This window comes from Merops nubicus, unplaced genomic scaffold (assembly GCF_000691845.1).
Source record: "Merops nubicus isolate BGI_N331 unplaced genomic scaffold, ASM69184v1 scaffold41099, whole genome shotgun sequence".
Taxonomy (NCBI): Eukaryota; Metazoa; Chordata; class Aves; order Coraciiformes; family Meropidae; genus Merops; species Merops nubicus.
Window position 1 is genome coordinate 40,727 of NW_008631103.1, and position 17,912 is coordinate 58,638.

At 39.1% G+C, this 17,912-nt stretch overlaps 1 protein-coding gene across 1 annotated transcript in view; it reads right to left on the reverse strand.

Moving 5' to 3' along the window:
* SCML2 (sex comb on midleg-like 2 (Drosophila)) overlaps positions 1 to 15,682 on the reverse strand; it is a gene marked incomplete at its 3' end in the record, with an annotated part of 56,400 nt that extends 40,718 nt beyond the window's left edge. Inside the window, exons 1-2 of the mRNA XM_008947482.1 lie at positions 15,576 to 15,682; positions 3,354 to 3,424 (exon numbers count right to left, since the gene is read on the reverse strand). Coding sequence (XP_008945730.1) covers positions 3,354 to 3,424; positions 15,576 to 15,597 — 93 coding nt within the window. The remainder of the gene's footprint in view (positions 1 to 3,353; positions 3,425 to 15,575) is intronic.
* Positions 15,683 to 17,912: the final 2,230 nt, after the last annotated feature.

Consider the following 17,912-nt stretch of genomic DNA (forward strand, 5'->3'; position numbering starts at 1 on the left):
CTAGCTCGCAGTCTGATTACTTGCCTACTGTAGTACTGAAGGTAATAACACCATCTAATAATGTTCAAAACTTGCATTAACACTAATTGGCACTGAATGTCTCTCACTATTCTCTTTAGACATCTCATTTCCAGCCTGAATTTATTAATAGAACTTTTTGCCAGCACCACCATTTAACTTAAATTCTTTTTGCACCTTTGCAAACTACAACAAAATCTACAGTGTATTTACAGAGGGCAACCTGAGCCCTTCTCAGTTACTCTTTCAACAAGTCAAATAAGCCAAGCACTGAAGTTTCTCTTAGGGAAGAATGCCTATTTTCCTATCACCCTGGAAGCCCCTTTCTGCAACTCTGAGTACAAAGCCGCTTTGGAACACAGATCCAAGACGTGTAGGCAGCCTTCCCCAAAAAATTTAAACCCAGCAGCTATCACATAAAATCTAAGACAATCTGAATCCTAATCTGGGAGGGCAGGTAGAAAAAAAACCAAAACCATGAGCATTCACACTCACAAGATTCCTATGTTCCTCCTCCTGCCTGGCTGACCAGGTCAGGTGGGGGTCCCACAGAAGGCAGATAAGGGCAAACTTACCTGTCAGGATACATGGGAAAATGCTGAAGAAATCTGCTACTACAACAAGTGTTAGCAGTATTTTGTCTTCATCTGTTCTGATTTTTTAAAACATATCTTGCTCTGCTTCCTATGGTGTGCGGGTGCATTATTTACCACACATCCTAGATCCACAGCAGGAACCCTGGAGGAGCCTGAGCCCAAAAACCAGAGCAATAGGCAGTGAATGCCAAGTGTGGCATCTGCCAGTGCTGCATTTAGAGAGCAGGCTGGCTTGAAAGGGGAGCCTGAGCATATTAAATTTAAAGGGCAATTCAACTTCAGATTACTTCTCATCAAGCTGTTATTTTCTACTACCACGAAAAACACCTGAAATTGAGAAACTGGGGAGTTTATTTGTTTGTAGGAAAGGTGAGCTTGTTTAAATACCGACCACTCAAAGCTTTCTACTAAAAAGGTAACTCCTCCATGCCAGTCCATCCTTACAGCAAAATAACAAAACCCGCTCATTAACAGCCTTGTTTTACACTCTGTTCAAACCACAAGGGGCTGAGCTTTTTAATTTCAAATTTTCAGCTGCTTGAAAAAAAGTTTTGGGATGAGAGAAAGGGATGTGGAATGCATCGAAATTTTAATCAGTAATTAAAAACAACTTAGAGCAACAGATAAAATACTTTCTAAATTGAGACAAATACTTTAATCAATTTCCATTAGCTGTCTGTGCTTGTATCTTGAGTAGTGGCTTTAATTTATTGCTCCCTGGGTCATTTTTAATTACTACAAAATTTAAACTTAGTATGATCCCCACAGGTCACAAATTCTGGATATGACTGTCAAATTATGCTTCTCTCTGCTATTTGTTTTCTGCCTGGCCACAGCAGTGTATTTCTTTACATCATACAGTGATAACAACACATACAATTCATGTGTAACCCAATACAAGTCAAATTAGTCCTACACAAAGCTCAAGCACTTTAGTTTCTAAAATCTGCAAACATTATGCAGTGAGAGGAGTTCGCTCTGTACTAATTAACATTGCATATCACTTTCTACTTAAAGGTCAACTCTTAGAAGAAGGGGAAGAAGTATGCATATGTAAATTGTTCTCAAATCTGCCAGGCAGAGAAACTGAAGTTCTTCTTTCCAGCCCACACACGCCTTAAGGGAAGCAGGTCACGCAGATTTCCCTCTCAGCCAACGCGTGCCGCTTTACGCATCTTTAAGGTGTTACACGGGTGTTCAGTTTGGACCTCCTGAGCATTAGTAAAGAAGAAGAAGATGCAAGAAAGGTGCAAGGAAGTTTTCTGAGCAGCATGCTGCAGTAGCTACATTTCTTGGGAGCATACACTCCAGTCATGGTGGTCTACGGTCTGCGAGTATGGCATTAACCTCAGAATGCTCCAGGGACGTGCCACTGTCCTCTGTCTCTACCCAAGCAGAGTCTGAGTCTGCCCTTAATTTCTGAAGCTCCACTCAAATAGAGCTATGGACACTACTATTCTTAGCCATCTCTCACTGAAAGCAGCATATGAGGGCTCTGTCCTTCATCCTCATCTGCAAAGAGCAAGCAGAGATTCAAGATCTAGTAAAAGGACATGTACCATCTGCTTTTCTCTCTTCCCTATTCTTCCTGAAGCTACTTTAGATTCACTGAGTGAATCTGGTTCACTGGTCCCTCTCCTCCTCAGACTACTCTATTTGTGTTACTTTTAATTTGGTCCCCACTGGAGGCCATTTACAGTACCATCAGACCACCTACAAACCTGAGAAGACATCTTTCTGAACATGCCAAATCCACTAAACTAGACATGCTCTGCTTGTCAGACCTATTACAGTTCTTTCAATCCAAACTATCCAATTCCTTCAGCATCTATCTTCCTAACTGAGTGAACGCATGCAGACCAAAACTCATCCTATTTAACTTGACACAGCTAAGAGACTCCTCAACTTCAGAAAATACTAGCCCCATCTTCCTCTACAGAGAGAGAGATGCCTGCAGAGGTCACCTCAGTCTGTAGACAGCTAAAGAGCTAGAGGTCATCAGCTCACACAAGGGGGCAGATATAAACTGCATCTGCAAATACACACTAAACCATCAGGTGGGAAGGAATCAAACTTGAAGGGCACAACACGAAATATAAAATACTACATTAAACACCCCACCCTTCACTGTAAATCCAGTATTTCCCTTGTATTCCCATATGTTTCCCTTGATTTGCTTTTTTTTTTTTTTTAAAAAAAAAACCTTCAATATCTGTTACTCCTTAGTAAAAAGAACTCTAGTTAGAAAGAAACAAAATTAAACATATTTGAGAGATCCAGATAAGAAGTGGTGAATTAACTGTATTACACACACACATATATCTTGTAGCTAGCCAGAACTGAAACAGCTGTTTCAGAAATGGGGCAGAAGAAAGGCTCCTCTGACGATTAGCCAAATTCTCACTAAAACCATGATACCTCTAATATTACTGAAAAAAAGTATAAAATATTTTTCAACTCTGATAAGACTTATCTAGTTTCAATAACCAGGCGTTTTAAAAAGGAAAAGAGTCCAAAGCTATCATTTTAATGAAACCCTCAAAGTTTGGCTTGAGGCGGAAACCAGGAATGAAAAACTTCAGGAGCTACATCTGCCAAAACTGGAAGCTACTGATAACTAGAGATCAAAAGCAGTCAAAGGTAAAGTTTGCAAGCAGCCTAAATATAGGACTTGCTGTAGGATCACCCTGTAACATGTATACATACACACAAACACTTACAAAACAGTATCTAGCATACCTGTCTGAAACAATGCAGAGGGGCAGCTACTGATTCAGTCTCTTTCAGATAATCATCCCAATTAAACTGTTCTGGAAGACATAAGATAAAAAAACTCATACAGACAGTTTTTAAAGGAAACTTAAATTAAAAGGGAAATTGGGGAAAGAGAGGGACAGAAAAACCCAACTACCCTGTAGAATACATCAGGGTATTTTTTTTCAAGAACATGATTATTTTCAAATGGAAACTCCACCTTTGAAAAACATAACCCCCTGGAAGGAGTTTTAAGAACACCATTAATTCATAGGGGCAACCATACAACAGGCAAAATTAATATAAACCTTCCCCAAATTATTTTGTTGTTGTTTTTCACATAAATATCTGATCATCTGATATCTGATATCTGGATTCAACTCCCTGCGTAAGGACCTACGAAGCATCCTTTTACAAATCACATTAGCTTTTCTGTATCTTGGTTCCCCTAACAGCAGGACTGATACAATAACCTCAAAGGAGTACTGAGATTATGTATGTTGAAAAAAACAGCTGTAGATTCTCTTGAAATAAATGTTAAGAATACCATCCCCAGTCCACTAAAAAGCAAAAGGATTAGCACAGCCTTCCAACTGCTTCTTTGTCTCTTTCCATCTGAAGTCTTGATAAAGGTTTCTATTGTAGGGTAAATATTATGGCAATGCTCAGCAACAGGATCATGGTATTTTTTTCCAGTGTTTATGTGCATGGGTGAGTGTATTCTGCATTGGATTTAGTCAGTGTTATCAGCTTTGCATGAATGGAAGAGTATGAAATGCTAATATCAAAGATATAACCAAGCATTACTTTAATATAAAGCACAAGAGAAAAATTACAATGGCACAGCTAATATTTTTGTTCCTAAATTATTTAAATGAGCCCTTTTGCCTATTTTTTTCCTGTTTGGACAGCTGGCATCTCCCTGATGTTTCTGAAAAATACATCACCCATGAACCCCACAATGATGCAGTGATGCCACCCAGCGGCTCAGCAACGGCCATTCACTTGGTAGCAAAATCCTTCCTGATGATGGAGATACTGTACATGGTTTATCAGTAATTCTTCCAAAACTGCCACCAGGCATGGTTAAACTCATATCTGCAATTTTCAGGAGAGAGGAGAAGCAAAGAAACAATCAGAAAATGGTAGCATCTTCCAGCACTTGCCAACACAAATCCTTCAGAGAAGTGGTGTGCTTGAACCTGGAGTCCACCTGCATTCGCACAGTCTTTGCTGAAGAGATGCAGTGCTTCCATCAGGAGGAAACTGCCCCCTTCACCTCCTTTTTTTGGTACAACGGACTCAAAAGTGTACATGTGATTTCTCTTTGGCACTGCAGAGGCCACGTGGTTGTCATCAAGTCAGTAAATTCTCAAAAGCTGTTAATTTGGCACTCTGGGCTATATGTAGGCTGGTAACAAAGACTTTTCCATACAACATCTTGGAAGTTCGCCTTTTTTGGAATGAAAATTTTATACATATACAGCTACACTGATTTTGTGTTACTCACAACAGGCAGGGTACACTAACTTAAGCGTATGTTAGGTATTTGTATTTCAGGAAGGCATGCTCAGGAAATGGCTCTTCAAACATTTCTCTCCAGAAAGTAGACTCCAGATCCATTGTTCTTTCCACTGACAGGCCAAGGAGGCTGCAAAAATTAAATATGAACTGCTATGATGAAGATTAACCTTAGAAAAAATTCTTCTGTGAGTCTAATAATGAAGTTGCCACTCCAGGCTGACTTCTGATTATTAAAAAAAAAAAAAAAAAAAGGTGTTTTAAATCAGAGTTTACCTTAGTAAACTTCTAAGTATCCAATCCAATAGGAGTAAATCTAGCAAAAAGAAAATGTTAGCTATGTCCCAGATGTCTCAGACCTAACGTGGTATAAAAGCTGTAATAATGAATCAGAGCCTCACTGTGTTAAGAACTGTATAAACATAGAAGCTTCAGAGACAGCACCTTTCACCAGCAGAAACCCCCATTCATCTCCTTTGAAAAAATTATCTCTATATACCAGCATCAGCCAAATGATCTCATTTGTTATAACAGGACTGTAAATTTGGTGGGATGACCCAAAAGTACAGAGGGAAACAAACAGTTGTTTTTTGTTTGTTTGTTTGTTTGTTTGTTTTTTTTTCCCAGGGAACATTTACTATAAAGACACATAAGGTAACTGAAGCAGACAGCTGCAGATAAATCCAAGAGAAAAACATTACGTGACTCTTTGCTCTTGGCTATTCAAAACCTCTTTCATCAAGCAGAAATGACCTGAAGTTTAAATTAGAACCTCTCTACCCGTGAAGATATGCTGTATTAAATTAAAGCCAAACACTCAGAAATAGTGCTAATTATCATTTAATTACTGCAGTCATTGAAATAGGAGATGAATATATGCTTGTGTAAGATGTATGTCTAGGAAGATAAACACATTGGAAAAAAAAATCTCTACAGAAAAAAAATGTCTACTGTATTCTCAGTGTGTACAGGTAAAGAAGCAGTGGTTTTATATATACTTCTAATTCTAAAGCCCCTGAAAACATGCAACTTTTGAGAAATAGAAATCCTTAAGAAAATTATCTTGCACTAAATGATTTAACATGCATTTCTCTTCCCACTCAAACCTGCAGGCTGAATTAAATAGCTTGAGAAAAACCCATTATGCAACAAGCACAACTTTATAACCCACCAGCAAGATGAAAACAAGGCATTTTTACACTGGAGAACAAATTGGCATATATGGGATAGGGAGGGGGGGAACCCACACCAGAAAGTAACTAGAACCTTTTGTAAAGAAAATTAAACAGTTTGCAACCAACACGGATGCTAAAGTGGTGATCCAAAGCAATCAGCACAGGCAAACAGCCTGACTAATGTAAAAATGGAGGAAATAAGTTTATGCTGCAGTAGCTTGCATTACTAGCAATGACCCATGGGTCAACAACCCTTGATGTTCTCTGCAATGCTCTATCAATACCCTATCACTTCTTGTCAAACCTGCCAATCACAGAGTAACTCAAGCTAAAAGGGACCCTAAGAGGTCTCTATTTCAGCCTCCTGCCCCTCCAGGGTTCCACCACCCCCAATGTGAAGATTTTTTTCCTTCCATCAAGTAGGAATTTCTTGTGCTCCAGCCAGTATTTGTTGCTTCCCATCCTTCCACTGCACTTCCAAGAAGAGTCTGGCTCTATCTCCTCCACAGCTGCCTGTCAAGTAACTGAAGACAGCAGGACAATCTCCCATCAGCTTTCTCTTTTTTCAGCCAAAGAGACTATTTTTATGGCTTCAGTACCAGTTTTCTGCTTACATCTTGCATTCTGGCTTCTGTATTTTTTTGGTGGACTGCCAGCCAGCTTGCTCCAGCATACCAGTGTCTTCTTGTACTGGTGAGCTCAAAACAGCACACAGCGCTCACAAATACCAGAGAGCAGCAAACCCTTTCTCTCTGCCTGCTGCGTGCAGTTTTGCTGATGGTACCCGGTGTGCAGTTGACGTCTTTCACCACAAGAGCACACTGCTGGCCTACACTCGGCTTGCTGCCTGCCAGGACTCCAGGACCTTTCCTGCAGAACAGCTTTCCTGGCAGCCAGCTTCCCACCCCGGCTCCTGCAGGACTCCAGTCTGCCCAGGTGCAGGAGAGACTCTCCACTTGCTTTTGAATCTCAGGGGTTCCTGTCAGCACGTTTCTCTAGCGTGAAGAGGTCCATCTGAAGAGCAGCCCTGCCTTCCAGCCTACCAGCTATACCTCCCAGTTAGATGTTGCCCATAAACCAGCTGTCAGTCTGTTCTGTCCAATCAGCTCCATCTGTCAGTAGGGAATAAAATAGCATTAGCCCCACCACTGACCTTTGAGAACTGTCATGAGCTACCAGCTGGACTTTGTACTGCCTGGCAGTCCAGTAAACTTTCTGTCCACATATCCAAACCACATCTCACCAGTCTGGCTGAAAGGACACTACAGAAACCATACAGAAAGCCTTGCTAAAGTCAAGATAGACAACATGCACTGCTCTCCCCTTGTTAACAAATCTGTCTCAGCTGCTCCTAACCTCATCTTTGTCTTTTATTTGTTTGGAAATGGCTTCCAGGAGGATTTTCTTCAGTCTTCCAAGGTCCAGCAGGCCAGCCTGTATTGCTCCCTTCTTGTCTTTCTTGACACTGGGCATACTGTTTGCCCTCTTTCAGTCAGCATGAAACTTTCCCAATCACTATGACCTCTCCAAAATGACAGAGAAGTCTCACAGGGACATCAACTACCTCAGCTCCCTCAGAAGCATCCTGTCTGCTCCCATGAATATGTGAGAGGCTGCTTTGCTGAAGTGCTCCCTGTCTTCTACTGTACGTAATGCTTCAGCTTAAGACAAAGCTTTACAGAATTTAAATTGAAGATATAAAATATGAGTGAAGTGTCACTTGTAGATAGATAGGTACAATTTGAGGTTCTAGTTTATTTAGGTTACTTTAATACAGTACCACCATATACTAAACATTGTTTAAGCAGATATAGCACCTTGTGTCTTCTCATCTCATCCCTAGGCATACATCTGAGACTTCTGACACAGACATGTATCTTTTCTAGCCTCCATTCCAGAATCTCACTTTGTCAAAGAAGAGGTTTACCTTTTAATTTTGTTTTACATAAATGGTTTTGGTTTACATTGCTTGCAAATGTAGCAGCCTAAGTGCAAGGTATTTCATACCCTACTTGATACCTCGTACCTGCTTCTACATGTTCTGAGGATCCCATTAGAATTTTTCCTCTCCTACTGTCTTTCTTTACTTTAATCTACTTTAATCCATTTCTCCACCTGTTTTTCTCACATCTCTGCATCACCCCTCCTCTTCAACTCTTCCTATCATGTATACCCCAAAAACTCTGGAGATTTCCTGGATGCTAGCCCAAAGTATCCAGCATCAGGAGGCTCATTCTTTTTCCTTGCCACCAATAACCAACCACACAAGATAAAAACTATCATATCACCTACAAAAAAAAAAAATCAAAGATCTTGTATGATCTTGAGCAAGGAACTCCTGTCTAAGTGTTTGACAGCTCTGAGTCTAGATTTCATGATTAAATTCAGTGCTCAGACATTAGTTTAAAAGCATAGTCCCAAGTGGAAGGACACAGACGACAGCATAAGGCTTGCCTGCTTAGCACTAATTCTCCACAAAGCTTTCAACAACTTGCTCTCCACTGCAAGAGGCAGGGATGTTTTCCACTGACTCATGAAATATGATTATCTTATCCACATATGAAAAGCACTTTGCTGGTGGGGGGCATCTTATGGGGCTCTGTCTGTCATGTAAGACAACATTATTTTAAAATACAGACATGCTGAGTCCAGCTTGACTAGAGCTCTTCTTACATGGCAGAAGAGGGAAAACAAGACACAAATACACTTCCTTTCCTGTCCCTAAGTAACAGAGAAGAATAACAAAGACCACTGTTAGGATCCCAAGAAATAGAAGAATTAAGTCTGGTAAATGTAACAGCAGAAAGCTGTCCTATGGCTGGTGGTAACAGGGTATCAGATCTTTTATACCCAGATACTGTGTTAGTATCTCCGCACACCTCTTGAGTGCCTGCATTACTTGTAAGGAACTCCTCCACTGGTACTCAAGAAAAGCTCTGAACTAGATCATCCGTTAGGAGTCAGAGCGCACAGAAACAGAGAGCTTAAGTAACACACTGACATTTATCAAGAATTAACTAACAACTCCTGAAGAGATTTTCTGCTTCAATCAACAGTATTCATGATATTTCTTACTGCCCCAAATTCAAGCAATCAACATGAATGTAAGAACGGCGTATAAAGATGATGCTGCCCTCTCTTGGCAGCCCAAAAAAGCTAAAGTGCCAGCAATGCCACATATATGCTGCCCTATGGCACCTGTTGAGGACAGCAGAGGCAAAGTTGGATAAGAAGCTGGATCATTTCTGGCAAGTATGTAGTTTTAGTTTCCCCAGTTTATTGTGAAAATCACGATTGACTTGAAAACACCATTTGTGTAAAGTAAAATCAGAATCCCAGGAAACTGAATCCAGCTAACAATCCTAAAACCTCAGATTTTTAAACAAAAATAATTTCTTTGGCACCAGCAAACACATACATTAAAGAGAGAGATGGTAACTGCAACAGAAAAGGCATGAAACTGATGAAACTTGGAAATACATGATGAGAACAAGAGAGAAACCAGTACAGATAAAAACAAAACAAAACAAACAAACAAACAAAACCACTATGTTTACCCAGCATCTGTGATTATATACACAAAAACTACTTGTCTGGGATAACAAAATGATCAGGCTCAAGTCAAGCAGTTTAAACCATCATTTCCTATACCAAAACACTTTCCTAGCAGAGTTAGAGAAAAGCAATGGTACATTTTTAACTACTCAACAGTAATAGCTAAAAAGATTGCAGAAACAAAAAAAAGCCTCAGAAGATAGTATAATCCAAATAACCCACTTTTTTTTTTTCAGAGTACCTTAACTAATAACCTGACAGCTGCAATACCTACCACTTTTTAAAGACGGGTTGTTTGCCTGCTGATTCTTTCCATCTTTCTCTTTTTTAATATTCTTTGAATCTAAAAGACAAGATTCCATTACATAATAAATGTAATATTCACATCATAACGATGTCCAGTATAATACAGAATGCTTTCAAACAATACAAAGTATCTTGTTCCAAATACTGACTTTCTTTTATTAATTTCAGTGCATAATCAAAAAGGTAGTCATACTATAAATTTAACTGCTCTGTTTCATTTTTGGAATATATTGAGAATACACAGCAAGAAGAAGCAGAGCTTTTAACTACTTTATATTACATTATCAGAATAAATCTAGTTGCAGAAGAAGTAGTATCAGCTCCATAAAGAACAACCCTGCCCTAATTTTTAACAGCTTTACCCAACTTACATGCAATTTGAGATCCTCACGACCACCGGGTATGTTTTTAAATCTTGTCTAGACCACTATGAAAGGAGAAATTAGGGGAAAAAAACCCACATCCTAAAAGCATATTTCCAAGTTAGAAATTTAATTCTACATTTAAATTCTTGAATACTCAAATGCAAGCAGCTACCTCAGCACATGTCAGTTATTAAATAAAAACCATTCAGAAGAATCTTCTCTATCTTTCGTCTCTATACACGTGCAGAAAAGAGTCTGTCATTTCATTTTTGCTGGATTTCAGCGTTTATGTGAGACAGTGGGACTGTGAGCATAGAATGGAGAAGGCTGAGGGAGCCAGTTCCATTTGCTCCTTCTAGTCTTTAAAATACTTTGTTTTGGTGACCTGCTTTTGACACCCCTGGACTCAAGTACAATTCGAATACGACACTGAGCTGGCAACCAAAATGCGAGTAAATTTTCAGATTTAAAAAGTTTAGCAAGCTCTGCATGAGAGAATAACTATCTTGGTTTGCAAACATCTCAGCAACAGGAATGAGGCTGCTCCTCTGGAAAGGTACGTGTCTCAGCTCACACCCTGGGTCACCCCAGTTAGCCTGAAGTGTTACAGTTGAAGAGATGGTTCACTTGTACCAAGAGATTGTGCTGGTAGCTGATTCCTGTATTTGCCTGTGCTTAAGTCTTTAGCTATCGATTGGCTTGCACTTGAAATAAGAACGCTCCCAGCCTACAGTAAGAAGCATCTGGTGACAAGAAATGCTTGAGATACAAAGAGTTGTTCTGCAGCAAAGATTAAGCCAGTTTGAGGCTGGGTCATGACATAGGCCCATGGGTGGGACCAGTTTGGCAGGGCCCATGGCCAGGCAACGCAGGGATGTTGACAACTACAGACCAGCCCTGTTCTGGCACTGCTGAGGCAAGGGCTGATGGCCGTGGGCAGCTGACATGGGGTCCTGGGCCCTGGGCAGGGTGATGAGAGGCCCCAGGTGAGGTCAGTCAGGGCCATTAAAGCCTATAATGTACTGAAGGCCAAAACACCTTCCAAGAATAAACCAGATTCCACAGTCCTGGAAAACATGCCTACTGCTACATACCTGCCTAAAATATGCTGAAAATCTATCACTTGTTTCTCCTAAAGCAGATATGGGGAGTACCACAGATCCTTTGAAAAGGAAAGGAAATGCTATGTTTACTCTTTGACTGAATCTTCTTTCTTCACTTACTTGCTCTTTTTTTTTTTTGGAAAAAGATTGCTTTGAAACATTTTCTTCTTGGTATGTTCCCAAAGAAAAATCCTTATGGAGGTCAACTTCAGATGGACTTCCTGAAATGCTTCTGGATGGTACCTACAGAGCTCTAACCCCAGTAATTCCTCAGGAGTAGAGCTTTAACCCACACAAGTGGACACTCTAAATCCTGACAACTACCAGTGGGAATCTGAGAAGGGATAGTTCTAAAACTAGTCCAGTAACAATGACAAGACTCAAGGCTAACATTCACCTTCTTTCTCCTATACATCAAAATATACTCCATTCAGCCTCTTTGGGATTGAGCTGAATCCACCTAGTTTTCTCCTGGGCAGTGGCAATCACCAGCTGAGCCTTTTGCTATGTTCAACAAGCTCAGTTAGTCAGGCAATCCCCAAAGCAGGCAGAAGATTGTTGCAGACATCAGGCTAACAGGTTACAGAATAGAAAACTTCCCATTCCGCTTATTTCCAAAGAGGAAATCCAACAGAGTCCCACATAAGAGACATACTGAAGAGCAAAACTAATAACTACTTCCTGCGAACATCCACAGCTTGAAAGAACAGACTCATAAAAGAGTATCTACCTAACAGTGCCAGATTTCAAACAAGATGACAGCCTTTCATGAGGAGACATCAAGAACAGGTGAAAGAATGTGAAAAAAAGCCCACACCCTGGACACCAGATGAACTCCCACTGACAACCACCACTTGCATTATTTACTTCCTGTATCAGTTAGATCTAGTGCTTATCCTACAAATATCACAGCAAATATGAACATTGAAATGTAACACTCCCAGCAATATTTCCTTTCATCATTTTGCATTTTTCTTATCATCAGACATTAGAAATCTTATGAGAAAAATAAGAGATGGTGACTTTAAAGAGAAGGAACTGATTCCTCAACAGCAGAAAAACCTCTGTTTCATTTGAGGTGGAAGTATCTTCATTCATAACAAACTCAAAGGACCATCACTTGTTTTGATGGCCAAAAATTTACTCTTTAAAATGCTCAAGTAAAACTCACCCAGCACATGCAGAAACATCCAAAAATAAGTCTGAATAAAACCACGATTGTTTTCAAAGCCTCCTCTTGCTTTTATGCATTCCAACCTTCAATGCTGGGAAAACCATTGCAAAGCTGAAGTGTTTTGTCTAAGGAGATGAAAATGTACTAACAGCAAGGATTACTGATCTGTTTTCACATGAGATGCCCTGTGTCTACTACCACCTCAGAAAACTTTCCCTCAGCCTATACTTCACAGTTGCTATGATGCCTTGGTCTGGTGTGCCTCTCCCAGTGTCAGTACTTAGGGTGGGTAAGAATTCAGAGTTTATATTGAAAAACAACATTGAAGAAAGCAAGATTTTATTAAAATATGATTTTATAAATATGAAGTACACAGGGGTTTTTTAGTGCATGCCAACCTACACTTGAAATTTTGATATCTTAATTCTAGTAAACTCGATTGCAAAAGATCACAAAACCAAAGTTAAGACACGAAAGACATCAAACTACTGGGCTGAAGAAGATTGACTCCCTCAGCTTGGTCAAACTTCAAAAATCAGGTTAGGAAAGAATGAAATGCTTCTGGAGGTACAAAGAATATTCTCCTTTCATCTCCTTCACGTAGTCACATTCAATGATTAATTCCTTTAAATCTGAAAAGTGGACTTGAAAATGGGAACTTTATTCATATATTAGACAGAACAGACTTATTAGTGCTAGAGTCTTGAAGCTCGTGATGGCAAAAAATATAGGTCGGTTTAATTCATTATCTGTTTTCCTCAATGTCTGTTCTTAATGAGACAAGTTTTAGTCTACTTTCAAAAGTAAAACACAATATGGTTTAGATCATTTTATCAAAACATGAATAAAAATGAAATGCTGCTACTGTGGACATAATCACAAGCTATTCAGCTCTTTAAAAAACAAGAACAACAAAGAATGGGGTATTCTTTTCAAAGAAAGTTTTAAAAATAAAGTTGTATCTAAATACACAAAATTTATATACTCGCTATGTAAAAATAGATACATTTAGCCTATAATACAGGCTAAATATTTATTTTCAAAACCCCATGAAAGATTGTTCTCTTCTGGGTAGCAAGATCACATACAGCATATACTAAAATTACAAACCCAGTATATTCTACTGTTCATCAACTAGCTTTTTGTACAATGCAGGTCATAAACTAAAGCCATAGACACAAAGCAAGATTAGAGAAAGATTATTTAACATGGTGCTTTCTGCCTACTAATTTAAAATTCCATGTGTTGACATTGCTCCCACCCTATCTCTAATCACAGAATTCTTCTGCTGATAAGATTACCCAACAGAAGACAGGCAAGAGCAACCACATCTATCATGCAAGAAATTAGAGACAAGGAGGAAGAAAGACAAAGCTATCTTGACTGACTTGTGCATGCCAAAAAAAATGCCCCAAAAAACAATCAGAAAAGGCACCTTCAGAATATAAAGTCTAGTAAAGATAATACTGGTGACCTATGTAGAGTTCCACTTTTCAGCTCTATGCTGAATGCCAGCTTCTCGTCTGAGATGTTTTAAAAATCCACAACACTCCTTTCTGGGAAGTTAACCCTTCAACAAACAAGATGATTGCTTTGTCTGTGTGCTGGCAAGCACCACATCTTTTGACAGTAGTAAGTTTTTACTGTAGAATAATTTGTGACAGAAGGAGGCATATGTGTGTTATCTTGTAAGATTTCCTATTTGCTTGCTGTCCAATGTGAGGAAAAAGCAGTTCACAGTTGTGCTTTCGAGATTTCTGTAGCTATTTTTTAGCCACCCTAAGGCTTTCAACTCTGACGGGCGTTCAAAATATGGCAGGAGACTACTTTTCTCAAAGAAATCCCTTGTCTCTTCCTGATGGCCATGAAATACCTTTGGGTGACAGAACATTTGCTCTTCCCATGCCACGCATTCAAGATGACTACTAAGACAAGCGCAAGACCCATCACTGCTCAGGAAGGAGCCTTCTTCACTCCCTACCACACAGGGCTGTGAGGACCTTTTAGCTACCCTTCACCAAGCCCTAGTACACAACAGCTGAAGGTATCAAGACACGAGTGAATATGAGATGTCTCCTTTCCCTTCTTTTTTGTGCTTTCCCAGTGGGTTTCTTATCTGCCTGGAACAGGATTTCTCTTTCAGCATATTTACAGAACAACCATGCAGAAAACCTACAAGAGAAGAGGACAGACTTCCTCCATAAACTCTTGGTGTGACAATTAAACGGATGACTCCTGTCATTACAGAAAATCTATTCTAGCAAAAGACAATTATTTACCAAGGGAGCGCACAGGCACATAAAGCAGCCTGGACTGACAGTGGAAAGCTCAAGGAAAGCACAAAAGTGTCAGCAGCTTTTTATGGGGGAGGACTACCCATATGAAACCTCTGAAAAGCAGCAGCAACCTGGTTTCAGACAGTGGGTCTTTCTTTACATTCTCTGTTTCACCAACCCAAACACCCTTGTTTCTTCTTAAGTCTCACTCTTTATTTTAGCACTTAACTCACAATTAACTTCTGCAGACATGACACAGCAGAAATCGCACCTTTGTAGTACACTGCATTTGTGAATTAATTTCTTTAAAAATGTTCATTTTATCTTGAAGAGACAGCTGCTAATGCCATTCATTGTGATAAAATTTGATTTCTTGTACTACTCAGCTATCATCCTGCTAAATTATATACAGTTACAGAATAAAGCACTACATTTTATTTAATATCACACCTAGACACAATCTTCAATTTTAGAGTAGTATAATGACTTCAAGGCTGTCATAGGACAAAATTACTTTGGTTGAACTTGTAGAACTCTGGGATAAGCAAAATTTAGCATACTTGCTCTAAAATAATGTGAAGTTTGAACTTACCTGTACTTAGTACATACCATAAACTGTCTTCTTTAATCTAACAATATAGCAATTGCCAAGTAATATCCCAACACCTTCAAAAAGAGCATTTAGCAGGTTCCCTATCTTCTTTCCCTCAGATAAAAGCTACCAGGCCTTACCTTTAGCTGCTGTTCTCCCCATGGTAACACTCTGTGATCTCCTCTCTCACAATAAAAAGGCTGAAGTTGAAAGACCAGTTAATTCTTCCTTTCAGCACAACAGTTTCCTGTGGAGTAGTAATACAACAATTTAGGGGGGAGGCTGTTGTTGGGGTTTGGGTTTTCTTTTTTTGGAAAGAAGGAGGTTTGGGGTTTTTTTTGTATTGGTATATAATTATCTTGCTGGTTTTAAGCTGCAAACATTTGATAAACTATGTGTAGAAGAACAGTGTGTAAACAATTGACACATCAAAGTACAAAGGGTACAGAACTCAAACTTCTATTTCTTTGTTTTAAACAGTTCATTGTATAATGATGCACATCTTCTATGGATCTCTAATACAAAGAAAAATATAAAATGTGCTTTATTCCTTTTTTTGCTCAACAAACATTACTGAAAAACGGAAGAAAGACTTTTATACATAACCCACTTGTCCTGCCTCATTTGCACAGTTAAACAATCATCAATTTAAACATCTTTGGGTAAAACACACTATCCTGCACAAGTACAGTGGCGGAAGGAGTAACAAAACACTGATGTAAGGAATCTACATAAAGGCCCAAGTGCTCATGGATAGCCCTACCCACTACGACTTGTAACTGAACACAGAGAACTTGCTATGGAAAGGCTAACTGCAGCAAGCCCATTCATTTAGGGTTATAAACTAGAAACGACAGATCAGTTAAATGACTGTAAAACAGCAAAAACAAGGCTTTATTTTGTGTGTGTGTGTGTGTGTGTTACTGTTATTTTCTACTCCAGCATCTATATTTTTGAACTTTGATTGTGTTCAAGTCAAATTCATTTGAACTCCTTTAGCCTCGAAGCAACAAAGCCAGCAATCACATTATCCTTTTCAATTAACTGTTCAAGTAATAAGGGGTAAAAATACACTCAAATTTCTGAATTATCTTCTTCGATCATCTCCTTTCAAGGAAATCCCATGATGTTAAAAGTTGACATCATCAAAAGTTCAAGATTTTTTTTTAATTTTATAAATACTTTTTCCAAGACCAGTTTTGCCAAAGGTAACATTTAAGAAGCTACACCTTTCCAGTGTTACAGAAATGGAATGATAGTTGAAAAGCAAGTCATCTACCTGGAATTTCTTGAATCTTATACTCGCACACTAAAAAAAAAAAAAAGAAAAATAATTACACATACATATTGCCTTTAGCAAGAGCGGCATCATACAGCTGAGTATTTTCCCAACACTGTGACATTTCAGTGAAACTTAAAGGAATGTGCACACAATGGTGATGGATTGCATGATGAAAACTTTATACAGTGCAAGTCCCATGGCTAAAACTAATTAAATATGGTTTCAATAATGCGATTGACTGAAGAACTCAAGGTGTGTGAGCTGTGTGCCAAAATGCTGGACAGTTATTACAAAAATTCTCAAGACTAAGTCCTGAAAGCAGTTATAGAGAAAACTAAATGCTACCATAAAATAAGCAGGTTTTGCTACACAATAGCATTCATAGCATAAGTGATCATCAAAGGATTAAGAACAGAAATCCTTTTAAGCCACCAAATAAATTTGAAATACTTGATACTTTTGTAGACTCCCCCAAAAATTCAAAGCTTTTCCGCTGCAAGTAATAAATCGTGAAAGGTGATGCAGAGTCAGAGTAACTGTTTTTACAGATTACTTTAAAACAGTGCATGGTTTTTATCTTTTTGTTCCAAGTACCAGATTGCACTTGGTGCAGTAATAAAGATTCCAACCCCGCAGTGATAGTCATCAAGTTTAGCACAACCGGAGCGTCTGTCAGAACATAAAAAGGATTCCAGCTTTTCATTAGCTTGTGTTGTACCAGATAGGCTATTTTACAGCATACCCAGCAGCCTGTTAAAAATATAAGACAACTGGAAGCTCTGAAAGTGCTCTTTGAGAAGAGGCAAACTCAACTGCAGGAAAACAATATATTACTGTTTTGAAGAGCTGCTACTTAAAACTCAGTTACACCTAAATATTCAATTTAGAGCCGCTGTTAAATTATCTTGTAGATAGTGCTGTTTGCCACAGAAAACATTCGAGAATGGTACTTCTGAGCCTCTACCTAACAAATGCTACACACTGCTCAATTGCAGCAAAACAAAAACCAGTTACCTCCAAAACAGAGCAGGGTCAGTCTGAAACAAAGTGTAACTTCTTTTGCAGGGGCAGACCTAGGAACAGCTTTCACAACCTCGTCGAGTAATTAAGCAGCAAACCCTAAGCAAGGCAGTTATATCCTTTGCTAACCAAGACAGAGTCCTTTTACACTGCACTCACAATCACCAGCCTGGCT